Consider the following 26285-nt stretch of genomic DNA (forward strand, 5'->3'; position numbering starts at 1 on the left):
GATTTCAACCCATGTTTGTGGCAGCTGAATTCACTTCTTCAAAAAACTTGGCAATTTAACAGGAATAAACTTTGTCTCTCAAGACCCAAGCTCACATTTGCAAAAAAATCCTTCGTAAAGGATAAAGACGTACTCAGCTCGGCAAAATGGCAACAACTGTATCAGCCCTGCCGTTTCCTGATAGATTTCAACCAGCCAAATTTACTTCTTACTTGGCATTTATGCAGGAATAAACATTGTCTCTCAAGACCCAAGCACACATTTGCCCAAAAAAAAATTCTTTGAACAGACCTTTAAGGGAGAATCTTTTAAAACTTTTGGTGATATACAAAATTAATTTAGTTTTGTTCAAGCCACAGAACGCAGGAATAAGACATTTGTGTGGAACACTTTTATTCTAACACAAGTGCAAACTCTACACCCACCTGTTGGTTTCCTGAGAGACATACAAAACAGGAAAACAACAACTATACAAGGGTCACAGTGACATCACCTCCTATTCACACCCACAATCACATGTCAGTTACACCCATTCAGAGTCAATACAGTCCTCCTACACAGTTTCTGCAACTCTTACCTAATACAGCACTCACTAAGGGTTCCTTCTGTCTCTGTTTACATTACAATTGATAGGAATGTAATCAAGGCAATGGAAATACACACGTACATTGAATAAAGATTAGGTCATCACACTGCTTTAGCTAGAGAGCTATGTTTCAAGAATATCAACAGGTGTCCAGACTAGTTGTGAAGATTTTGGATTTGCTCTAGAAGAGGTGATGGCAAGAAGATGTTTCAATGATATCTCTAACACTTTTTCGGGTGCCCCAGGTAATACATCTGATTTGGCCAGTTGTGACTAGACCACAGGTGTCCCATGTAATACACCAGACTTTGCCAGACCAGGTGCACACCTGACTTGGCCAGACCAGTTGCACACCTGACTTGGCCAGGTGTCCCAGGTTCTACAACTGACTTGACCAGGTGTCCCATGTAATACAACTGACTTGGCCAGGTCAGGTACTACACCTGACTTGGCCAGGTGTCCCAGGTACTACACCTGACTTGGCCAGGTGTCCCAGGTACTACACCTGACTTGGCCAGGTGTCCCAGGTAATACACCTGACTTGGCCAGGTATCCCAGGTACCACACCTGACTTGGCCAGGTGTCCCAAGCACTGCATGTAAGCCACTTACACTTACACAAGAGAAGGCAGGACAGGTTGGTGTCTCTAATCTGATCCACTTAGGGAGGGTGCCCCCTTTTTCCTGTCTATACTTAGTTCCACCCGTGCCTGCCTGGTCAAACAATCAGGCACAAAGTGTTCACCACCCAAGTGAACTGAACAAGGACTATATATATAACGTTATGTATATATATACATGTATATATAGAGAGAGCTGTCAGAATATACACCTCACATAGTATGAAAAGGACAAAGCGAGCATATCTGGTTTGCAAACTTTAACTGCTAATTCCTAGAAGCCAGAAATGTCCTGCACTCTTATAGATTTTGTGAGAACGAAAAGTCATCAAAAGCGCAGCCCCACTGGCAGAACGATTATTTTACAAACTTAATTGGACGTCGTCTTTTGCCAGGGAAAAAGGATCCACTTGATCAAATTCTGAGCTATCAACACTTATTAAGCATTCATACTGAATAGCTGACCAAAAAGGAGTGTCATAGTTCACACTGCGCCCTGTAATTGTGGACACAAGACAACTGCTGGCCTTAAAACCCCCTTCTGGCTCAGTGCTCAGTGTTTGGTATACTAACATTGCAGGTAATCCAGGAGCATACTCTTGACACATCTCTCTGTACTAACCCACAAGTTGTGACCCACTTATTTCTAAACAATACCTGGAGTAGCATTGACTACCATGTATTGTGAGGGGAGTCAATCTCCACCCATTACCTCTGCATCTATTATCATAGTGTCACCATGATAAGGGTATGCCTTGGTGGGAATGAATTCCTAATCCCTGGACAAATGAAACACAAGTATGAGAATCTCCCTATTTGCTCTTTCCGCATGACTGTTCACATTAAATCTCCAGGGTAAACCCAAAACTTCTGTTTGCTGTAACACAATTTTTGAAAGCAAGCAGTTCTGTGCAAAGTCCTCTTTTAGCTTAATTTTTCATGAGTAAAGCTTTTATTCCAGGAACACGTCCTGCATTGAGCACTCAGCACTACATCGTTTTGTCTTCACAACACATCCTCTCCAATCTATAAATGTTGATAAAATCAAAATATATTCCGCTTAGAGGAAGGCCGCACCTAAAGTTTGGGACACAAGTATATAGACTGTAATGACGTCTTTGCACACTTATCAAAACAGCCTGACCAGCGACCTAAGCAACAATCAAAATTCTGTCTCTCCTGCTTGGAAATTGTTTTCATAAAGGGTGTGGCCATTTTTACTGTATGGAGAAAACAAACACCTTATCCGTTCAGTCCCTACACCTGTCCAAATCATGAGTTCTAACAACCTGTATGTATTCATAACTCTATTGGCTGATACAGCAAACAGATACATGCTGGGCATCACGTACAGAGTTATTAGTACAGTTTCTCAGAGATATAATTAGTAAATTGCTTCTATAAATGTGGGAGGGGGGGAAATGGACTTTAACTGCATCCCTGCCTGCGTTTACTTGGGCAGTCCGGAATGCCATTCACGGCCCCGCTGCGCCCAGGATGCACGCATACGGAGCTGGTTGGTTGCCGTGGCCGCTAAGACGTGGGCAGGTGCAAACATCCAAACCAACGCAAAAGCATCTGGCTGTGTGGGTAGGAACGGCTAACAGGCATTCAGATTACCCAGCAACCGCCAGGGTGGAATTTCAAATATCATACAGAAATATTGTTTTAGGTAATCTCATTTCATGCCGTACAATATTTTCTTTGTTCCCCCTGGGAAACAAGTCAACATCAAGGTCTCTTTTGGTAATTGTTGACTCCATATTTTTCACTAACAATCCATCTCTGTCACTTTGCACACCTATGTAAAAAAAAAACAGTGTGTAAGAAATGATTTGGGAGTATTGAGTGAAAATTAACTGGAGAAAAGCTATATCTACTTGTTTCTCAAAAGAATGGGAGAAATAGTCATGTAAATGTTTTACAATTGGAAAGATTGGAGTGATACTTTAAAGAATAAAAGAGTGTTCAGTGCTGAGAGTGTCCTGGAGCTGTATACCTTGAATTAAAGAAAACGTTTTAGTGAGGTATGAAGTAACCAAGGAGGTTAAAAAAAGACCTCCTTGAAGTTGAAGTAACCTTTACATTCGCTCTTCTAAGCTGCCTTTTCTTAGAAGTTAAAGGGGCTAATGAGCTCGTGTTATTAAAACATAAGAATGTTACCGGTATAGTCTTTATCGTTTTAGATTATTACGTCCAGAAATCGCACAGGGTAGAACTCTTAAACAAATTAGGTCAGACAACCATATCTCGAACCATCAACCTTTAATCCTGAAGTAAGGTGAAGAGGTTGTTTGTGAATGTTTGGAACATAAGGTGTGCTGACACAGGTGTTATGGACAGGTGTTCAAGTTTTCTCCATAAGCGACCTTGAGTGATCTCCTACTGGCTTTTAAGGAGAGTGTTTTAAAGAATAAGTGAGATAAATGACTTTTGAAAGCTGTAACAGTGAATTACACCTGCCTTTCTCTTCTAACAATGGAGTGAGTGGTTCCTTTTTTTCAAACAACCTGTTCTACATGCTTATCCGCATGTTTGTGCTTGAATATTGCACCTCACCTGTGTAAAGAGAATGGCATGAAAGATTTATGACTTCTGTGTCTAGAAAATGGGCTATTCTGAATTAGAAAGGACAGATTGGTATGTGGTATCGTGATACCCAGACAGGAGAGTGGTGGTCACCTGGGCAAGCTACTTAGGATGAGTGGTGATGAAAAAGTCGCTGCTGCATAAAACATACTTTAATAGTGTTTACCGGGTATATTCACATCAAATATTGCAAGCATACAATGAGCAAGATGTTGTTCCATATTTTGTAATGATCTAGAAGGTTCTATAAAAGTGAGTAGATCATGAATTTTTCACAAATCTATCACCAGCTGGTCATGTGAGCTATTCACTTTAACTCTACTTCACTTTTACCTGTGACATGAATAAACTTAGGACAAATTTAGTGTGCTTTAACAGTACAGTTCCTTATAAGATATCTTTAGTAGGTTTTGACACATCTGAAGGAGTGATGAAACATGTTGAAATACATCAATTATCATAGCAACATGGCTATGGGTGTGGAAACTTTTTTTTACCTCCTTGTGGCAACCAAACAAGTCATATAAGCTGTTCTGTCTGACATTATTACAAACAAAGAGACAAAAGCCCCTAGGGCTTGAGCAAAAGGCATTCACTAAGTTCTAATTAAAGAATAAATGATTAACTCGGATTGAAAATGTAATCCTCCAAAAAGGTCAAGGTATGTCTAAATGTCAGGTAACAAAGACAGGTGTCACGGAAGTGATGTTTAAGGCTTACACGATATGACATTATTACAATCACTATTTAGCTTGGTGAGTTATGTATAAACTAAACAGCTAAGTTGTCGTGGTGCATTATTCCTCTGCTGATGTCTGAATCATCTTTGGGGACAGGCTACAAAAGATCCCAAAGAGATTCTGGTGGCTGACTTTACTTGGGTTTTCTTGCTACTCAAAATCAAAATGTCCAACATTTACAATGTATGCTCTTGTTCCTTATATTGTGTTCTCTCTTGTTCAATATGATGTCTAAACCAATTTTTCAAATAGTAATCTGAACCTTATGATAAAAAAAAAAACAGCTTCTTGAGTGTTCAAATCTTTACAGAATGTTGTAAAATCAAAAACAAAAATTTGGCAACATCACTCTCCCAATAGAAACAACAACCAAGAACAAATGGGCTGTCAAATTGATGAATTGCACAAAAATAATCCAGTCATGTGTCTATAGACTTTTCATGGCCGGTTGGCCAAACAAAAATATGGAATATTCCCCTCAATGGCGATTTATCACACGAAAGTGACAAGTGCCTTTTCATGCCCGACAGCCGTGCACATTCAGGGGGGCACACTCTGATGGGGAAGTCCTTCATGGTCACTGACACAGAATGAACGGAGTGGACAAAACCTGTCGTCCTCACAGGCTATTGTCTTCCTCCAATGTCTACTTTCCACACACAAATGCCAAAAGAAACATATCTTATGGTCAACAGATAGTATTACTCCAACTATCTGGTAATGTCACCATTGCTTGAGATCAAAAGCCGATTTCCACAAATCTTTGACATATTTTTGAGCATACATCAAACAATGCTCCACTGTTAAAGTGTTTTCCAATAATAACACAGGAAGGACCACTTGAAACTGATCTTATCATTTTGACATCAAGAGAAAAGAACACCCTTGTTGAGGTGAGAGTATATCAATCCACTGGCTTATGCCAAGGACTTTTTAAACCTCCTTGCTTATCCTGGCAATATCTTGGAAAGTAAGGTAATCTGTCTTGTTTAGACATTGCCTCAACTTACACTCTTGGTGTCATCACCAGCTAGTTTACACTCATATATAAATAGGGCATTGAGAGTACTTAGTGTCATAAATCCACTGTGACAAGATTAAAAAAAGAAAATGTCCAAAAGCAGATGTCACACAGTTGATGAGGCTTGGTTGTATTCCTTGATTGCCAGAAGATCGCCAAATGTAAAAATTCACAGAGACTCGAGTGTTGACGGGGCTCAGGGACCTGTGAACATAAGCCATCTCTAAAAATCACATGACGATGGATAGAACACTAGGTGTATTAATGCCGAAAATGTCCTTTGGAGCTCTTAGACTCATTGTAGTAGTAGTATTCAGTATTTCATTATATTGTTGCTTGAATCCCTGATACAGGGGTAGGCAGCAGTCGGCTAGTCTTCACACCACGCTTTTGAGCTCTACTTTTTATTCTGCGGTACAGAAAGTGCTTCTATTGAGGTTCCAATTTTTAAAGGTTGTGCGAATGCAGGTGGAATCATGTGACACAAATTTACTCCCCTTAGATCACCAAGTACAAAGCCAAGCAATTAAGCACTGCGGCAAGTAATGGATTTATTGGCATGTTGACATCTGTTTGTCTGATAGTAGTCCTAGATAAAAGATTCGGAATGTTGAAGGTCATGGTTTGAGACTGGAGGGTCTTCACTTTGACACGCGGTCTTAGAGCTATCACGCATATCCTCCTTTGAGATATGAAAATTATGAGCTAGCATTGACATAATTGGTTATCACACTTCAGTTAAATTGCCCCGAAACAAATAGCAACGCTTGGGAGCTTGTCATAAACTAGAGAACGATATCTGCTCTTTTTTTCATGGGTATGACATCATCTCACCCAGTCCTGGGATGGATACAGCTGCTATATTTAGCCCAAAATCTTTGCCGCACATTAACAGATAAATTTAGGTGTTTGGACAAAACTAAGCTTGTGTTTGAAACTATGGCATGTGAGAAGGATGTTGGGAACATGTGCCGCCAGACAACGTGTGAGGACTGCTCGGTGTTGATCACGCTACAACGGCATTTATCAGCATTTTGTACTCTTACATTCCCTTGTGTTTATTCACACTTTGATAAGTAATATCATAAGAATGCTGTAAATGTGTTGCAAGTCCATTTATGGTTTGTGGGACTTAATTCTATTGTGAATTCACATTTTGTTACTCATTTGAAACAATGATTCATGTAGAACCAATACATCTCACATTTGCAGTGTAATGACTAAACTTGCAGTAAAAGCTTCTAAGGGCACTACTTGACTTTGCATACTTAAATTAGATCAATGCAAAATGTCACAATTTACAGTGTGTGTGAATAATGTAACCTCTGTTACATTATAACAAGTACATTGTATGTGGTCAAGCTAAATTTGGATCTGAACAAAGTCAAAATCAAAGTCTGATAATAAATGTAAGAGACCAATTTTGAAGGTCGTATCTTAAAGTTAGTTTCTGATCACAAACAATATCTAGACTCGTCTGTAATGACAAATTTAAAGCAGCTTTAGATTTTGGATGAACCATTCAAGAATGATAAGTATAAGAAATAAGACTTGAACTTTAAGCTAAGTTATATGGAGTTAGTATTTTTCTAAAACCAACTGTAAGCCCTCTTTGCTGTATAGTCATAGTTACCAACTTTTACATGTCAATGCATTAAATAAGTAGCTTATGGGATTATAAAAGTCTAATGGTAATGAAAAAATATTTCAGGGCCATTGATAACACTAGGATTTACATCAATGTGTTAGTTCCAGATACAGGACACAGTTTAATATGACAATACGTTGTCGCATTTTGTGCTAGAAAAGAATAGTGACAATTAAAAAGCAAGACCCCAAATTAATTTTTTTACACAAAGCAACAACACAAGGACAGCTTGTATAATATTTATAGAGTGAGCTAATGAACAAATCAAGACGAGGTGATAAGAAAAAGAACAAACTCCAACACACAGATGTTTCTGTTTGATACTTTATATGACAAATTATCTAAATGGAATCTAATCACATACTTAGGCATATTGGTCATCTGCAGATCACCAGTTCAAAACGCACTGCCGCCATCTCCAATACCACCCTGGTATTCCCCTGTCATATGGAGTTCATAGCTCTTATCCTAACAAGATTCAATATAATACAGAATCCCTCCATATCACAGTAACAATGCAGTTATGGAGTATTCTGCATGGTTAAGTAGGGTAACTTAGAGTAACAACCCTGTGGGAAAACCATTTGTATTGATTATCTCACAGCAATCAACTCCATAACCATCTGGACTGTAGGTTAGATGCATCTATCTAAAACTTAAAGATTGGAGACTATATAGTTTTCTTTTTCTTTCAAAACATTTCTTTTTTGACACACTTGATGCCCCATTATCTATTAGCTTAAAGACTTTTGGTTTTAACTTCCGTTGCAATATTGTCTGCAGGCAGACTTCTGTTTTGCTCCCTCTTAATAGTTCAACTTTGCATATGGAACGTATGACTAAACTTTCTAAGAATGTCTGATTCAACAAATGTCTGGTGTGTTGGAGCTCTTATTTCAAAGTTTTACAACGTGATAATCCTCTGTGATGTATCTTAATCCAGTTGTTATGGAAAAACATCCTTCTTACCTCTGATTAATGATTACCAGTTGTGCATGGTGTTTGTTTTCAGGATATCCTGAGATATGAGATATTGCTTGTTCCTGCCGCCAAATAAAGCAATTGGTTTTAGTCTGTTCTGTCAAAAATAAAGGGGCAGAGGGACAAAACAAATAGAGGGTAATGAGGCATAGAATGGTACCCAGGCTAGAGGAGTTTGTAAACCTGCAGAGGTGATAAGTTATATGTTTCATCTTTGATCTTAGGCCATATGGACTTAAGTGCATGGATAACATCCATGTACACATCAATTTTCATCCGTTTCCCCACCCAAAAAGTTTGCGAATCGTATAAAAAATCTGCATAATTCGAAAATGTATGATGTGAATTGCAAAAAACAACAACAGAAAAGGGAGTATTTCAAAGTAAAAAATTAGGACATGAAAATACAAAAATAAAGGATTCATTGTTTGGTATAACATATAGAGTGCACATGTACAATAGTATGTCTCCTGAAGTGAAAAACCACATGCTCCTCTGGGCCCGAAGCCTGTCCAAAGGCACATCAGCACAGCATGTGGATGTACAAGGTGTGTTTTGACTGACTCATTTGGCTAGCACATGTACAACAACTTCCCAGTTAGATAAACTCCGCCAATGTTTTCTTGCCCCAATTTGTCCCTCACAGGATTTCTCTGTGGAATATCCTGAAACATGTTAATGTTTCAATTTTGTGGCTTCTCAAAACAACTTTGCCCTGATCCGATTTTTTCAGGTGGCTCAAGGTGTTCCTTAATTAATGGCCTCCCCAAAATAGTTTGCAGAAACAGCTCTGCACCACCAATCAGCAGCTACGTTCCAAAGCGAAGTTTGGTCATTTGAGTAAAGCGGGAGCAGTATAGCGGTAATTTTTCAGAAGCAATGCTTCCTCATTCACCTTTTGTTGCCTGTCAAACAATATTTGTCTGGGGTAAAAAATTTCAACGTTTCGACATTCAACATTGGCTATAAGTTATACCTTCTTTTTATGGGGATGAAAATCACAACTTGAGACCATCCTAACAAAAGGAAATGGTGGAATTAGACAATTTTTACAATATCATAACTAAAAGAAACATTTTAAGACTCGTCATTTGTCCATCAAATGGATTCTCACACAGAATGATTTATAAAGTAAAAATCACTTGGGGATACATGTAATATGTCAGAGACTAACGTGTCCTGGAGACCAAGTGACATTCTCACTAATGTTACGTCTTACACTGTGTCTGCGTGAAAGGTTGCGCACAATGATCCTATCATAGATGACATTTGAATGCAGGCAGTTCTCCAACACAAATAGCACAAAAACAAAGCTGGATTCTGGGGTCCGAAACTGAAGCGGAGCCAGCACGGTATGACTGCAAAATGTGAAAGGTTACCTGGTGTCAGCACAAAGTTCAACAAAAGTAACATTATTTGGTATCATGGCTAGCATATTTCTATAAAACATCATGCCATTTACAGGTACACTATTGCCCAAACCATTGTGTTTCCAAAAAGTTCAAGTTCACTTCTGGGTTAAGGTCTCAATGTTAATGCTAAGTCTGGTTTCATCAATTTCTGAGAAAGGAAGAAGAAATCAACCAAGGACAGCATGTCGATGAATGGTTCAATGAGTGACTGATTGTCTGTCATATATATTTGGTTGTCTTTTCATGTTTTTATTTAGCATTTCAAAATTTTGACAGAGGTAGGCAGGGCAATTGGATGCAGTAAGTTGGTTAAGGCCATACTATGTTTTGTCTTATGAAAAAATATCCTTTTGAGGCAACAATTTTGAGGAAATAACATAAAATAGTGTAATTGTTTACATACCATTGTCCACCTATGGAAGCACTTGAAGCGATTTACCTTTTTTCTACCTGAGCCAAAAACTTAATAGCTGCGCTCACCTAAACTCTACTCTGTGAGGCTGAGAGTAAATAGCCCACCCTGACAAACAGAGGGTTTTATGGGATCTGGAAAGACCTTCACTGATCGTATCATACTACTTCAAAGCAAACTTGATGTGCAGTAAAACTGGCCACCCTGGTGAGGTACCTGTGGGGGACAAATCACACTCCGTTATGGTTCTAGAGTTTTAGGGATTGCCTAAGACTGTCTCCAGGACCCGTCCTTTTGCTTGTTGGGACAGACAAGAATTTCACCCCATCCATTAAAAAATCTGATCTTCTTCACGTGACATTGGTAAGATCATACAGTATCTTCATAAGCTTACAATGATAGATTTAACATGGAAAATTAACAACATCGGCTTCCAAACAATGAGTAGAACGGAAAGAGATTTAAAGCTGATTTAAAGTGTCTGCCCAGGTGAAGAACCTACAGATAGCATAGTCTCTCAGACATGTACATAATGCCTCTGTTTTACAACCATTCTATTTACTTCATCTTTTACATTAAGTTTCACTTTTGACAACCTATGGTCAATGAAAATGCAACCATGCTGTGATCTCCATGAATGTGTCTAATCTTAAAGTAGTATTGTGTGATGAAGTGTTGCAACACAATACTGCCTATCATTCTCCAGGTTTAACACTGCCAATATAGGTACAGCTGGGGAGTTTGAATCTTGTTCCACACTATGAGCCAACCTGCTGTGCCATAATTCACACCATTATAGGCAGGTGGCTTCTAGGGTCTCCTGCTGGTCACAGTCTGAGGTTCAAAGGAAAAGTCACAGGTGTTTTTTTCAAACACAAATTCTTGACTGGTGAGAAAACAGTAACTCATATCATAAGGAATTTATAGTCTCCTATCATTAAACCTATAACCTCTGTGGGAGCATTCTTGACACGCTGTTGGAATATACCACTTGCATCTGAGCTCCTCTTTATTCTTCAACCTGATTCAGTATTTGGCAAGTAGGGTAGGGGAAAATGAAGATCAAGTTCAATAAAGGGCCTATAAGCAGTTTCTCAGAACTTTCAGTTTTGACATCTCATGTTCTGAATATCGCATGTTGTCATGGTTATTGGGTGGTAGATACATTTGTTGGGAAACAGAGTAGGTTTGGGCCCCCTAGCAGCTTTTCTGGAACTGCAGGGGTCAATGTTGTTGAAGGCTTTGAAAGAGAAAAGTAGGCTGATCTCCAAACTTGTACCTACATGCATTAAACTGAGGCAAGAAGAAAGGACTGTACATAAATTCAAAATACGGACACTGTAAAAACACAAGCAAATGCATGGAAGAGCTGGTGAAAAAACATTCAGGGTCTTTTCTTTTTTTATCCATCTCATTTTTTACACGCTCTTGCATTGAATTTGTCACTCAAACTAGTCAAGGATGTCATAAAATGACATGCTCTGGCCTATTAAATCTATATGTTGTATACAAATTCTTCTTCAGTTAATAATAGACTAATGTAAGCTGTATCCCAGAAGCTTATCCAAGAAAATTTCTAATTGCCAGATGTTTGATAAACTATAAAACTTCATTTATTGATTCTGGCACTAGTGAGAAGAATTTCCTGCACTTAAACTGCTCACGAATGCGTGTTGTCTTTAGTAAGACTCCCAAGAAAATCATTTCAAGATGGAAAATATCCAGGATAAATTGGGACATGGAGGGAGACATAACAAAAACAATTGTGCCTATCAGGAAAATGTCTGGCATCTGACTTTCAAATCATAACCTGGGAGATGGCAGAACAGTCTGGCCCAGTTCTTACTGAGTACTTACATATGGAGATGCAACTATCAATGCTGTGTCAGACAAGACATCTCTACATAGATATTAGATAGGTATAACTTATAAGATGGTATGATAAATGTATCATATGGCAGTGCAATGTATATACTCTGCAATGTTGGTGCCAGAAATAATTTTTCTTCTGCTGCAGGTATAGGTATAGGTATAACATACACTCTTCCCATTCCTCCCCCTGATGGGGTTGACAATGTTGATTTAAGGGGATTATGGAAAAGAAATAAAGTCGAACACCTTTTCATTTTCTGAAGCCCCCATCAGCTCTATTTCTCCATCTATCACCGTGATTCATACTGTCCAGTACTGTATTGATTTCAATGTCTGAAGATTCCCTGTTGAGTCTCTAAGACCAGGGCTATCTCCCTCTTAAAATTCTTTTCCATTCCTCTAATTGTTTAAGAGCCCATGTTGTTGACTTTCCTGGTTAAGTATGTCATCCTAAGCTTATGCAATGGAAATACATTTTCAACAGTTTGATTAATGTCATTTTTGGGATGGATGGGGTAAAATAATTTTCCTCCCAACAAGCAAATAACAGGACACACTGTCCTGGAGACATTGTAATTGACACCCCCACCCTTTTCAATTGGTACAGTGTCCATCCATTTGTCATCATAAAGCATACAGCCCTCTGTCAGAGTTTATTATGCATTTGAACCTATTAGCATCATTTTGAGGGGGGTCTTCCATTTTTCTTCAGCTGGGAGCATCCCCAAAATATCAGATAAACTGTGCAGCATGTGTAAGTTATAAAGTCTACAGTCAGTGAGTGAATGATTGATGCAATGTGTCTGATCTTAGGTCATTGACAGTCTGACAGGCATTGGCCTACTTTTTACTTCCTGCAGAAAGTAAACACATGTGGCTGATAGTAGTGACAGACATCATCAAAGGAAGAGGTAATACATAATAAACAATGAGATGCAACATGCAACTACGTACATTTGCTCTGTAATACCTTAAAATGTGTTTGTAACTGCATTTCGTTAGTACATGGGCAATCCCCACATGTAAGAAACTTTGCTCCTGTCTGCACCTGTCCTGACTGATCACCCCCTTATCTTCACACAGCCTTCTTTATTACACATCCTCCACTCCCATTACAAGACACCATCAAGTTTTACAGCAAACTGTGGGTGCCGCTTGTGTTGGGAACATTGCCACAGTTTAGATAAGGGTTCCCCCTGCCAGCTCAGGAAACCACAGCCTTGCTGAACTGACCCTGCTGTACTTTGTTTTCAATTTGTTCTCCTGTCTGGAAATTGGCTGCTTCTCTTGTCCCAGAGAAATAGTTGTGATAAGAGGAAAAGGTGATACTCCAGGTCACTCTTCTCTGGAGGGTTAAAAAAGGTCTGTTTTGAAATGTGCTTTGCATCTGCCAGGATAAGAAAAGACATTTTTCTTCAGCTTATAAAGTCACAAAGTTCAAAAGTTTTGAACAAAATTCAATGTCACTCGCATTTGCAAAATCTTATTTTGTGAGTTAGGCCACAGCAAGAAAATTTCATGGATGACATCCGCGCGCTCATTAATTTTGGCCTGATTTCAGAAAAAAAACAAGAATTTTTTTCTTCTTCGGAGATGGTCAACATGACAAGAAAGTACCAAAATGGGAAAGTATGTTGTGCTGTAGCCTAATTTTATTAATGATTGTACTTGTATATTAGCGAGGTAAACATGACTGTAGTTATAGAAGTGAAACCAGCTGGATAGTTGGAAGTCATGAGTGTAGTTGCCAACTTGGTAAGTAATACCAGTCTGCCACACCAGTGTCACTTTTACTGCATTATTTCACTTCTTGAATACAGGAATGAATGATTTGTTGTCAGTGCTACCATGTTTTGTCACTTCAACTCTTGTTCCAGCGTTTATGGTGTCTATTTTGAAAATTGAGCGATCTTGTTTTTTTTTACCTATCTTGTTTTTTTCTCGCCCTATCTCATTATTTTTGCAGTCTGCAGAGGATGTCATCCATAAAATTTACTTGCTGTGGCCTTAGGTTGCTTCTTGTTTCTTCAGGTTAACTTCAGGTTTCAGGTCTGTGATTGACCATGGCAGATCATAATTACTAACCACACAATTTGTTCAGCATTGCAAAGTTTGCAAACACTGGTGATTTAATGAGGGTCATTCCACTCTAAATAAGAAGTGTTCACTTTCTTCTAAAATACTGATGAAAGACAGAAGCTGACATTTTTATACATTGGTAAAGCCTGCATATAGATTTACGTCCTGAAAATACCTTGAATCAATTTTTAAGGACAGATGGATCTAAAAAACTTCAATGAAATAATAAATCTTCCTGTTTTAAATTTGTAGATGCAATATCCGTCACAAGGAATAACATAGGGGGATGTTATGATCTTACAGTTCACCCTTACTCACAACACATGGAACATGTGCACCAGAACGTGGCATGATAAGAGACAGCATTGCCCAAAACTATATCTCACTACTATGACAACAACATACACCAGAAAGGTGATCCTCCTGAGAACCATCCAAGCATATCAACTCCTGGGAACTACAGGGGCAGAATTTGGAGGAATAATTTGGCACACAGAGCAATTTTGAAGTGCACCTGTTGGGTTACCTGTCCTGAGCTATAGAGCGTACACTACATGTACTATCCATATGGTCGATCTATGTTTCTATATTGACATTCACTCTATGAAAGCAGTATTTGAAGGGATAAGAACTCATAGAGACCTCTAACAGGATACAGCAGTACTGCAGGACATTCTGGCCCATCCTGTTTGGTATTATATAATACATTTGTACAACAAAATTTGCTTTTACATGTACGTGTACCTGTACTTTCAAATGTGCATGATTTGAACAAAATCCATTTCTGCTAATTATTCTGCTCACATGAATTATGATAATTACAAAGATATTTACCGGAATCACGGCTTATATGAAGGTTTTAGAATTGACTGATTGATGTCAGTCAAAGATATCCACCAGAAGGAGTTTGTTGTGGACTGGTGCAGGGTGACATATATATCTCTCTGGAATAGCCCTTGGTAAAAAGGAACTGTTTCTATTCATCATTTCATGTTCTGGGAAAGGGCAACAGATCTGGAGGAGCGTTACTAGTATGACCAATTTGTCCAATGGTGCAGAAATTTGAATTGAAGAGCTGGCCGTAGCTGCTGTTAACTCCTACAGCAGCGCCCCCTATATATCTAGCAAAAAACTACACCTGGTTTGTTAAAGAGATTCATCAGTCATGCATGAGTAAGTAAGGTACGTGATTACCTGTTTTCAAGAGTCACCGATTGATGAACTCTTCTATCAACTTACACCTGGTTCACTATTCCTTTCAGCCATGATAAGCAGTGGTTTGGTTGAACGTATTCAGTATTAACCTACCTTTCTGGATACAGCCTGGCTTGTTAGGGACAGGTCCTTTGTTTCCTTCTCCAAGTCAACCCCAGGTTTCCACAGGCACAGCAAACCATCCTCCGCTCCTGTCACTAGAGACTCCGTCTAAGGAACAATTTATTCATTGTGAAAAGACTAGCCTCCTTTGCTGTCTTCTAGCAGAGCCATCTTTTTTTTTTGATTGATTTTATTTTGCACTTTAAAAACAATCATAAATACAGCAAATTAAAGAAAACAATAGAACGTGCAAGGGGAGAGAAAAAGCCGTGTGGCTTATACAACCTCCACCCCCTTCAAAATTTACAAATCATAATGCTATTAAATGAATATGAAGACCATACATCAAACCATAATAAATCAAATAAATCAAATGAAACCCAGTGATCATCATGACGCAACAAATGATCTAGCTAAAAAAACTGAAGCAGACAAAACTGAACATGATCTACAGATCATAAAGAAATAAGTCAAAATCATAGAATTAACCTGCTAGCAAATACCGAATGAAAGCAAATACAGAAAATCAAAACAAGGGATGCAACAAACAGGCACCAAGTACATGGTATAATACTTAAAAATAACTGAACATAATATAATCAAGAAGCTAGGGAACAAATAAATCAGGAGCAGATAGTTGGCTTCTCTATGAGGTTGTTTTTTATGCTTTTCTTGAAAACGGAAAGCGACTGACAATTTCTGTTGGAAAGACTTAGAGTGTTCCATATGGATGGGCCCCTAAACAATATAGTGAATTGTGTTAGGTTAGATTTTGTTTTAATAGGTCTAAGTCTGTTTTGCTGCCTCGTACTGTGATCGTGAATATCTGAGTTGTACTTGAATATGTCTTTATATAGGACTGGTACAGAGGGACTGTTGTGAATAACTTTATGGACGAAAATGGCTGACTGTAATTTGTTTATATCATATACTGTCAAGATTTTCAGATTGTGAAACAAAGCTGCTGAGTTTGCTATAAATGAGGCGTTTGAAGCAAATTCTTCCCATCTTTTATTTTATGGGGGAAGTGCAGAAACTCCCTCTTAAAGCATTAGAGAATCTTATCCAATTTTGAAAACTGCAAACCGGCGATCCCCCAAGAAATAAAAGCCAGTACTGCTAGAAATCTGCAAAGAAGGCTAGAAAAAGCACTAAAAAGACACTAGGAAATAAAAGACACAACTGTGTAGGATGCAAAAGCCTGAAGTTAAGCTGAGATGTATTCCTGGTAAAATGAATAAAGTAAAGTGAAAGCTATAGAACTGTAGATGTCATACTTTGTACCTTGTACAATTGTTGTGCAATAAAGTTATTATTATTATGTAAAAGAAACATAAAGTATACCTTGTCTTGCCAGTGAAGACACCTTATAGTTGACAGGTGCCCATCTCCCAGGCTGTACAGTGGCTTCAGAGTCTTCTTTTTCCTCTTCACTTTGTATACATTAAGTCTACCGCTGTTAACGGCAAACACTCATGACCATGAACTACTTCCTCAATACATTTGTGTACACAAAAAAAGTGTATCAACAGTTCTATTGACGCAAAAATTTGGCTGAATCTCATGACTTAGCAGCAAGAAAAAGTACATGTACATGTACACAATAATTCAGACATTTCCAATAGGAGTTTGATAAAGCCTCACCTGTGTAAGCCACCTGCTAATAAGAGTTTCTTCTGTTGGGCATCCCAGAAACAGTCCACCAGGTAGTCTACTGCCCCCTGGAGAACATGGAGAATATCCAGTATGTTAGAGAATATTAGGAGGACTGCCAACATAGCCTGGTAAGCTACAGCGAGCAGACCAAATTGGAGGCTTAACTGCCATGGCGCAATGCTCTTCAGAGTCAGCGAGGATGAATGAGTGAGTGAGAGCCAACATATAACCAAGGATGTTGGCATAACAATAAATTCTTGTAATATTTGTCTATCTTGTTATGAATCACAGAGATGAAATTATAAATTTTCCAAAGGATTACAGGATATTTAAAAAAAAGCTTGCCTACAAAAAAAGGCTATGTAGGCCCTCAGAATGAAATGGGAATAGAAAATACTGTAAACAACAAAAGACTCTATGTTTCAAGATTTAAGGGTTAATCTACTAACTGAAGATAAAATCCACCTATAGTAATACATGAAATATTGGTTGCTGTTCTTCAGATGACACTTGGTAAACTGTTGGACCTACCAAAGTGCCACTTTTCCTGGTGACATCATCCGTCTCCATGGAAACCTCCTTGTCCTTCATGTGTTTGACGGTGGCCACAGGTGCATGATGGTCCAACTGGGGAAGGCAGAGCATTTCAGTGTTTCTTTAATTAGTAATATGGGCGTCAGAAAACCAGCAAATATTCTATCAGTCAGCCAATAAACACGTAAACACACAAAATTTCATCTATTAGATCTACTAAAGCCCCAAAAAAGCAGTACATCAAGATATCAAGAGTATAAAAGTGGAACAAGTATGGCTCAGTAAGTCATGTATATTTTCAAGTTTTTTCTAGATAACCAAAAAAAATGTACTATATTTTACGCAAAGTATTCCCAACATGTACCTCTTTTGGAGAGTAGTCTTTGATGTCCTCAAAATTGCCAATCTGGTCTGCCTGCAGATTGGAGAAAAAAAACATACACCCATATGACAAACTGATGGATTATCCATTCTCTATTGGTTATGCAGTTGGGCAGCAGAGTATTAAAGATATCTCTGTAACAGTACACACTAAATTTTTAGTATATATAAGAATTCGTAGATGTACTTTGCTAGTAAGATACCACGTTCTTACATCACTACTTGTACTTTATCATCTTGGCCTATACTTAGCTTGTAAGAGCATTAATTAAGGGTTAATGACCCGTCCCGAGGTGTATATATGGTGTCATAACGCCTGGTCCTTTGCTATAACCACCGAATAAAACCATTGAGTGAGCGAAGCGAACGAGGTGGTTTTATGAGGTGGTTATATCAAAGGACCAGGCGTTATCACACCATGTACATCGAGGAACAGGCGGGTCATTAACGTTATTATCATATAGCCTACCCAAACTTGCAAACTCCTGTATGATGTATAGATCCCTTGGTACTATACGTGTGAATTCCTTTGTCGAATTTCTGCAAGTTCACATTTGTTCCTTGGTACATATATTTGTTTCCAGATTGCAGATTGAAACCAAAATTTCCACTGAAAATATTCAAAACATTGCAGTCTTTCGCTTTTTAGAACAACAAAACTCATTATCAATGTTAACAGAAGGAGCTATTCCCTCCTTGCAGTCTGTACTTATTCCCTCTGCTCTGGCATATGTTTCGCTCCTTTTGATTGGCCAAACCCTGCATATCTTGTGTGTATCGCTCAGTCTGGTTGGTCAGAATTAATCGACACCGGCACCGGTGTTGATTTGCATCGACACCGGTGCCGGTGTCGATTCATTCTGACCAATCAGAAGGAGGATACACACCGGCCTGGCCGGAATCTAAGTGTTACGGCGTCATAACCAACGTGGAACGGGGCCTTCTGATTGGTCCGCGCGGTCTGGCTATATGATAATGTACCATAAAGGTCTTCATTCATTTGTTCATTTTTCCCATTAGTGCTACTGTACCTCATCTGTGTCCCACAGCTGCAGAGTCTCCACATGCGTCACACAGTACAACTTGTCTGAGTTAGGGCCGTACCATCCTATCCTGCTCTATAGGGGGGAAAACAAAACAGAAATATCATCATCAGTACATAACTGTAAGTACACAAAACAGTTACTACATGTTTAGCTAGGGTATCATATAAAAGTTGTTATGTTTCGAATAGACCCCTATTGTTTCCAATATGTGTGGTGGGATCTTAAACATACTGGAAGACATGGATCTTAAAGACATGGATTTGAACCTATAGGACCTTCGGCAACAACTCTAACTGCAAGACTCCCTTGCCATCTTGAGGGGATAGTCAAAGCCCATACTACATTGAAATACCTTACACACATACAGCACACACATACACACATACACACACACACACACACATACGCGCACACACACACACACACACACACACACACACACACACACACACACACACACACACACACACATCATATATATGACCAGGAGTTGTATAAAAAGCCAGCGCTCACCACAGAAGACTCTGTGTTGAGCACATTCTCTACTGCATCATCCTCATCACTCTGCCTGACATCAAATATGCTGATCAGCCCATCTGTGGACCCTGAGGCCAACCTGTGAGGTATGCTGGGATGGAACTTCACCTGTGCAGCAGTGACATAAAAAAACATGATAAAAAAGACATCATAAACTTATATGGCAACAGCATGTAATGCTAGTTCACCTTTATCTGTGGGGTAACCTATATCCTTTGTATTTAAACGGGACATTGTAGGATATCAAGTTGACAGACGGTGGTCTCAATTTGCAATATTTTCAAAATACTGCATTTTGAAACCACCGTCCATCGACTTGGTATCTCTAAATACATTGTACTCTGTAATAAATGCAACGGATATAGGTTACCCCACAGATAAAGGTGAACCACAGTTAAAGCTTCATAGGGTTTATTTGCTTAAAATTTTTGTCCTTCTCTTAAAACTACAATCCTGCTACCATTTTGAGGTTACTGACTAAAACTCCTTATAGAATAGAGTCTTGTACAGCTTGTGTAAGCTTCATAAAACCATTCATTGGTGTCTGATTTTAGTTCCCTCACCTGTGTGATGTCATCACTGTGGGAGTCTGGGTAGGTGTGCACAATCTGTCCTGTCCTGCTGTCCCTGCAGATACCCATGGAACAACAGGGAGGTAAAATCAATGTTACCATTTTTTCACAGCACAAAAATGACTGATTCAAGACCAGAGATTAATAAAAATAGGTACATGTCTTCCACATGAAAAATCTGTAAAGACATCTAGATACACATTCTTATATTCCTGTAAATCTGCTCTGAACACAACAGACAAAAGTTTTTAAAAATTCCCTACTAATGCTTTTAAATGTATCAGCTTGAGAGTCTTCTAGCTCTACTGCATGCACATGTATGTACTGACCAGAGAGTCACATTTGTGTCAGGCATCCTCTTCTGACAGCCTCCACAGACCACTGTGTCATCACAGTTAACATCCAAACTGGTAAATTGGTCCCCTTCATACCCTGTTCAGTGAGGTACAGAAGACGTCATAAGATTAAACAAAGCATACCTGTGGCTTCTTCTTACCATTAAAATACAATGCTGGCTTTTTTTCAGATCAAATCAGATAATGCCTATCTCAATACAAACCTTTTAGTATCAGGGTTGGCTTTTTATTGCTGACTCTTAAGTCACAACACCTGATGGTACCATCTAATGATGAGGAGTAGAGCATGCTGGGAGTGGTGTGTGCAAACTTGACCCCTGACACTATATCAGTGTGACCTGCAATACCAGACAAAACATGTCGGCATCATGAATCTTTTGTTGACAGATTTCAATATAATGTTATAATTACATGTTATATTACAAAGCAAAAATATACATTTAATCTAATCCAATACAGTATTGCATATACAGATACACTAGTACAAAAGTTTTGATAAAATTTCATTCCCAGCTTTAAGATGCACCATTTCCCTGTATGACTTCTCCTACCTTCCAGTCTGTGCCTCAGTGCCAGTGTTGTTGCCTGGTACACCTGGACTGAGTTATTGGATCCTGAGGAAAAAAGTTTGAGGTTGAGTTATTCAAAAGTTTGAGGTTGAGGTTTTCATCTTAAATGGAGTTGTGCCATTGAATATCAAAATATAGTGCCTTTTGTTCAAAGACGTTTATTTCCATTATCAAATTAATACTTCACAGCTTATCAAGCTCCCTTTACTATACCACTGATGCTCTGTGTAAAGTTATAACAAAAAAATATAACAGTTACTACAGGTCAACTTTGTGCTTTTGTATGGAACTTAAACATTGCTACTATTTCACAAACTTATCACTTAAAAGAATTCACCAAAATTCCCTTACCCATTGCTGCCAGTAGACTGTCCTCTGCACCTGGATCAGATCTGAAAAATAAGAGCATCCAAAGAATGTCCCCTTTTTATAATGTAGCTGGTGTCATTTGAGTGTCTTGAGACAGTTTCTGACATGTCAGGAGTCTTCTTGCAGCCTTACAATAATTTTTTTTCTCATTTGTTACATGTAACCCAAATCAGTCTGACCTAAATGTCAGACTGTCTCCAAGTCCAATGTCTACAATTACAGGCCAGCTCCTTGGCTTCAAGACCAACAAGCCCCCAAAGAAATTCTACATAGGGCCCTTCTCCCGAAGTTTAGATCCTGAGACATTCGATACAGATACTCACTGTCAGTCTGATATTGGACATGGTACCTTTGTATAATGGAGCTTCCAAAGTGAAATGTGTTATCCTGTACAATGTATATAGCACAATGGGTCTGCATTCCAGGCTAGTCAATAACCTGCAGAGTTGGATTGCATCAAACTGAGTACTGAATCAAAGGCGAACTCACCTGGCCTGCCCAGCTATGTCAGAGATGTATGCTGCATTGGTGGTACCTGCACCACCGGAATCCTCTTCAGCCTGAGGTTTCGGCTTCCTCTCTGGTTTGTGTTTTGGCATGTTTCTCTACTATAGAGTAGAGTAGAGTAGAGTAGAGTAGAGTAGAGTAGCTGATGAACCTATTATGACAATTTACGTTATCAATAAACATTTCTCCATGAGACTGCATTCACTATGAATTTGATGACTACAGTACTCATCTAATAGATACTAGTACCATAAAACAAGTAACCTTTGATGAGAAATTATAAAGCTCCTGTTTCAGTCATTGATAACGATCAAAATTATAAGGTAACTTCCATCAACAAAACTACGTTTAACTTGAGTTTATGATCAAACTTTCAAACAAAGACTAACGGTAGTAGGTAACTATCGGGTATAGCAAGGCAAAACCAGGAGCACCCTCTGAGACAGAGTAGAGTAGAGCAAGGAAACTCGAGTTCAATATAGAGTAACGTTAACCGTTAGTTTCGTATGTAGTAAGACTCCAGTTTGGACACTACAATCAGCTCGATCTGAAAGACTGAAACGATCGCCGCAATATTTGAATACGATCGCAATGCTAGGAAGACAATACAACAGTTCCTTACCGTTTCAATACGTTTTCTGGAAAGATCTTAGCCAGAAAGCGGTACATTCGTCCACAAAATGAAAAGGTGGCGTGAAACTTCACATGTAGGCAGCCATCTTGGATGGGACGCTTCAGAAATGGGGTGCAGTGACATAAATTTCCGCCAAGCGGCGTGGCAGTGCAGCCGTTGCCATGGACAACGCCTAGCGTCGTGACGTACACGCCAAGATGGCTGACACACTTTTACTTCGAGCTCTGAAGGGGAAGGCAAAGAAACTAAACTTTAGCAACAAGAAACTGGACAGTGTGCCTGCAATTATAGGGAAAATAGTGAGTTTAACAAACGTCGAGCTGAAAAACAATAGAATACGGGATCTGCCTCCTGAATTCGGATCATTGGTGCAGGTAAGTTGGTCAATCGCAGCAGTTCACTTTTTACCAATCAAATCCACGAAGTAAATAAAAGGTAGGCGTTTCAGCATTCTGTGAAAACATTGTCACAGCACTGTAAATACGTATCATGAACCTGGACTTATACTGGTTACACATTGACATCTTTCTGCTTTCCCCAACAGTTGGCGATCTTGAATCTGGGAAACAACGAGCTTGAAGACCTGCCTGAGGCCTTGGCGTATCTCCTCTCTCTACAGAAACTGCACGTCTTTCAGAACAAACTGAGAACGCTGAACCCCAGAGTACTCAGTAAGTCCGTGTCTTTACCATTCTCATTGATCCAAGTTTATGAATGTACGTGCCCATATTGCCCATAAGGTAACCATTGCCAGAAGAATTTCTTGGAATGACTATAATTTGTTTCCGTTGTTTTGTGTATTCAGTTTTTGTTGCATCATTTTTGTTTCCTTTCATTGTTTCAGTTGGTTTACAAAATCTGACTCTGCTTAATTTGAACAACAATGACTTGGTTACACTGCCAGAGGAGATTGGGAGGTAAGCAAAGAACCTTTCATATATTGTGCATGCAAGTCGTTTGATTCCACTGTACTATTAGAGGATGTGTCTACATTATTTTCTCATACTGTACCTTGCAGACTTTGTAGTCTACAGTACCTGAGTCTGGACCATAACCACCTGATGCACCTGCCGTCCACCCTGTGCGCCTGTGTGGAGCTGACAGAGCTGCATGTAGCCTACAACAACCTGCAGGGCCTGCCTCTGGAGATAGGGTACCTGTCCAGACTCAACAAACTACATCTGCAGAGGAACAGAATAAAGGAGCTCCCAGAGGTATGGCTAGAGCTGTGTCCCTAAACAATCCTTTACAGACCTGTACCTAGACTTCTTCAAATAATGGTCTGAAGATATGTGCCAGAAAATATGAAAAGATGTTCCAAACAGAAGAAAAGCAGTCCACGAGTTCGTAATATTGTAAATGTATACTTGTTGCATATTGGTGCTTATCTATGTGATGTGCATTTGTGGTACTGGTATTACAGGTGAATCTTGGGGGGAAACTAAGAAAGAGGCATTGTAAGTTTGTAGATGATGATTGTGCAATGTTGGGTTAATGCAGGGCCTTGGCAAGTTGCTGAAGCTGACCTACCTTGATGTGGCTGGAAATGAACTGAGGATATTTCCAACGGAGGTATGTCTTATTTCACTTTGATAACTCAGCTTTTGGTCGTCTTTTGTTGCTAGGGTGTGTTCCATCAGAGCTCAGGGGATGGAAAACTTATAGTTTGTTTGTTGTTGTCTTATTAGTTAGGGAAACTTCCCCTGCGAGAGATGTACTGTGAAGAAAACCCACTGCTGAGCTTTGCACCAGTCCATTCTGTCCAGGAGGAAGAGGTCTTAGCACTCAAGGTACCTTTTTGTTGACCTGCCACTTGTTCAATGTTTTCGTTCCTTGGGGTTTCATTACCAGGTGTCCTCATTTTTAAATTTCTTTGTTGAAAAGACAAGATGGGAAGAAGTCATGGAAATCACCATTTTTGTTTGTTCTGCAGGAGATAGCTGCACGTTTTGTCATGAATGAGCTCAAGGATAGGTACGTTAATATTGTATCTGCATCTGTATCTATATAGCCGGCATAACTTCCCCTCTGCATAATGCACTAGCTTGCCAGGCATGCGAGCAGCTAATTATATTACATGGAACAGCCTGTCACACCTTACCTTGCCATATCATTGGTTGTTTTTGAATTGAGTGACTGAATGATGTGAAGTGCATGGACAACAAAAACATGCTTTAACAGTTGCTGATACAACGTTACAGATTCTCCTACATGAGGAAGGCTATCCGCCACTACCCTGCCATCCGTGAGATGCTAGCTCAGGCCAGCCGGTGTGCCATGTGTGACGAGGCCTTCCTCAACACATGGCTGGAGTGTGTGCACTTCATTGATGTCAGAAAGGTACTCATCACTTCTCATTAATCTCCAATACTGATACCATTTTATGATTGTTTCCTTTTTTGTCCTTCAATACAGCATACAGATGTATTATTGTTTTCCTACAGGACTTGAAGACAAAGAACTTTGTGGGAACTATCCCTGTTCGAGCGCTGCTCTGCTCCTACAAGTGTTTCAACAGAAAAGATCATCATTTTTATGGAGTTGCCTTCCCTTGATAAGGAACTCCTAGGTTGGAGGGCACATTTGAGTTTAGTATTAATGATATCACAAATCATGTGGGCAATATCTAAAATAATGTATCTCATATGTAATTCAAGTCAATGTATGTACATGTATATATATTGTATACTTATGTCTACCCTCTTTGTTATGGAATCCAACCTTCATGGTCCTAGATTGAGATAAGCTTCCTCTCTGAGATTGTACAATAAATATCTAGCTTTGTAATAATATAAATTTACACGCAAATTGTATGAGAGTATACATTAACTACATTGAAAACCAATAAAATAATATTATTCACCAACAGTTCTATTTGTCACATACATTCTCCTTTGAGCAAATTGCTGGAATAATCATTTACTCACACAACAGACACAAGAAAAGTACAAAGTATCATCTTCATGATATTCATTTTAATTGTAGCTTATTTGAAATGGCTACAAATTTGTTTCTATTATCTGAATTCATTGGTACATACAGAAAATAGGTCCTCCCCACCATGACGGGCGTGTCCCCAGCACAGCTACATGTACATCAGGACTCGGACATTGCTAACTCCTCACCATACACAGGACAGTACACAACTGAAATGCCAGGCAGACAACAAGGGAGCACTTTGCTGCAGAAGTATAAATCAAACCCTTTAAACCCTACTTTCTGCTGTCATTGACACGAAGTATCAGATGTTAGAAATATTCCTATATATAATTTTGCTCTTCAGTGGTTTAATTTTGTTTAATTACCGGGTAATCATTGCCTCGTGTCAGTTAAAAGTGCAAAGCTATTTTTAGTTTCATACTGTAACTTTCCTGGCCATTTCAGACAAAGTGGTTTAGCTTTGACAGCAGGTTTCCTTACGTGAATGTGCCTTTAATGAAGGAAAAGCATCTGAAGACCACTGTGCTCAGCACTCAATATACTATGCCATCAACATGGAAATATCAATTCCTATATGAAAAGTGCAGAATGAGATGGGCAGCATGTCCTGTTATTGTATAAAATATAACTCTGATACAATAATGCTTGACACTTCCACCTGCTTTGTTACATTTATGTAAAGCTTACTGCAGTTAAATTTCCTTACAACATTTTTGGTTCAATTTGCCCACCCAATCTCATATAATAGCATCACTTTCCAATGTTCAGCAAAATCAAAATGTTGCAAAGAAGACTTTGACCTCTCCTCACTCACTCACTATGCAGTTTACCTGTAGCGTCTTGCAAGGGTTGGCAACACAACACTAATTCCTTTCTAAGGGTGGGGAGGTAAGAAAAGTAAGAATGCA

General features: G+C 39.0%; 3 protein-coding genes across 4 annotated transcripts in view; 1 reads left to right on the forward strand and 2 right to left on the reverse strand.

The window, feature by feature from the left end:
* The window catches only part of LOC118417694 (WD repeat-containing protein 89-like), a 38778-nt gene extending 16225 nt beyond the window's left edge, over nt 1-22553 (reverse strand). The window contains exons 1-14 of one of the 2 annotated variants that reach the window (XM_035823357.1): nt 22426-22553; nt 21786-21954; nt 21279-21319; nt 20910-20972; nt 20562-20696; nt 20332-20434; nt 19994-20057; nt 19407-19538; nt 18879-18965; nt 17831-17881; nt 17464-17559; nt 16921-16997; nt 16621-16732; nt 15268-15384 (exon numbers count right to left, since the gene is read on the reverse strand). In XM_035823357.1, the coding sequence (XP_035679250.1) occupies nt 15268-15384; nt 16621-16732; nt 16921-16997; nt 17464-17559; nt 17831-17881; nt 18879-18965; nt 19407-19538; nt 19994-20057; nt 20332-20434; nt 20562-20696; nt 20910-20972; nt 21279-21319; nt 21786-21895 (1188 nt within the window). In that variant the 5' untranslated portion in view covers nt 21896-21954; nt 22426-22553. The remainder of the gene's footprint in view (nt 1-15267; nt 15385-16620; nt 16733-16920; nt 16998-17463; nt 17560-17830; nt 17882-18878; nt 18966-19406; nt 19539-19993; nt 20058-20331; nt 20435-20561; nt 20697-20909; nt 20973-21278; nt 21320-21785; nt 21955-22425) is intronic. The other variant, XM_035823358.1, reaches the window with a different exon arrangement.
* Nucleotides 22554-22598: 45 nt separating this feature from the next.
* Nucleotides 22599-25092, forward strand: LOC118417695 (leucine-rich repeat-containing protein 69-like). Its single transcript, XM_035823359.1, has 9 exons — nt 22599-22811; nt 22982-23108; nt 23282-23354; nt 23456-23651; nt 23938-24009; nt 24126-24227; nt 24371-24411; nt 24639-24777; nt 24882-25092. The coding sequence occupies exons 1-9, from the start codon at nt 22635-22637 to the stop codon at nt 24990-24992; spliced, it is 1038 nt and encodes a 345-aa protein (XP_035679252.1). The 5' UTR covers nt 22599-22634; the 3' UTR covers nt 24993-25092.
* A 302-nt stretch (nt 25093-25394) lies between these two features.
* LOC118417323 (AP-1 complex subunit gamma-1-like) overlaps nt 25395-26285 on the reverse strand; it is a gene marked incomplete in the record, with an annotated part of 17514 nt that continues 16623 nt past the window's right edge. The window contains 1 exon segment of the mRNA XM_035822851.1: nt 25395-25714.

This window comes from Branchiostoma floridae, chromosome 6, assembly GCF_000003815.2.
Source record: "Branchiostoma floridae strain S238N-H82 chromosome 6, Bfl_VNyyK, whole genome shotgun sequence".
Classification (NCBI taxonomy): domain Eukaryota; kingdom Metazoa; phylum Chordata; class Leptocardii; order Amphioxiformes; family Branchiostomatidae; genus Branchiostoma; species Branchiostoma floridae.

What these genes read in the sequence shown, in the direction of transcription:
- LOC118417695 (XM_035823359.1), top strand. Translation starts at nt 22,635, where the DNA reads ATGGCTGACACACTTTTACTTCGAGCTCTGAAGGGGAAGGCAAAGAAA. An exon ending in GCTGAACCCCAGAGTACTCA is followed by an intron (nt 23,109 to 23,281) that starts GTAAGTCCGTGT and finishes TCATTGTTTCAG; the next exon opens with TTGGTTTACAAAATCTGACT. An exon ending in GAATAAAGGAGCTCCCAGAG is followed by an intron (nt 23,652 to 23,937) that starts GTATGGCTAGAG and finishes GGGTTAATGCAG; the next exon opens with GGCCTTGGCAAGTTGCTGAA.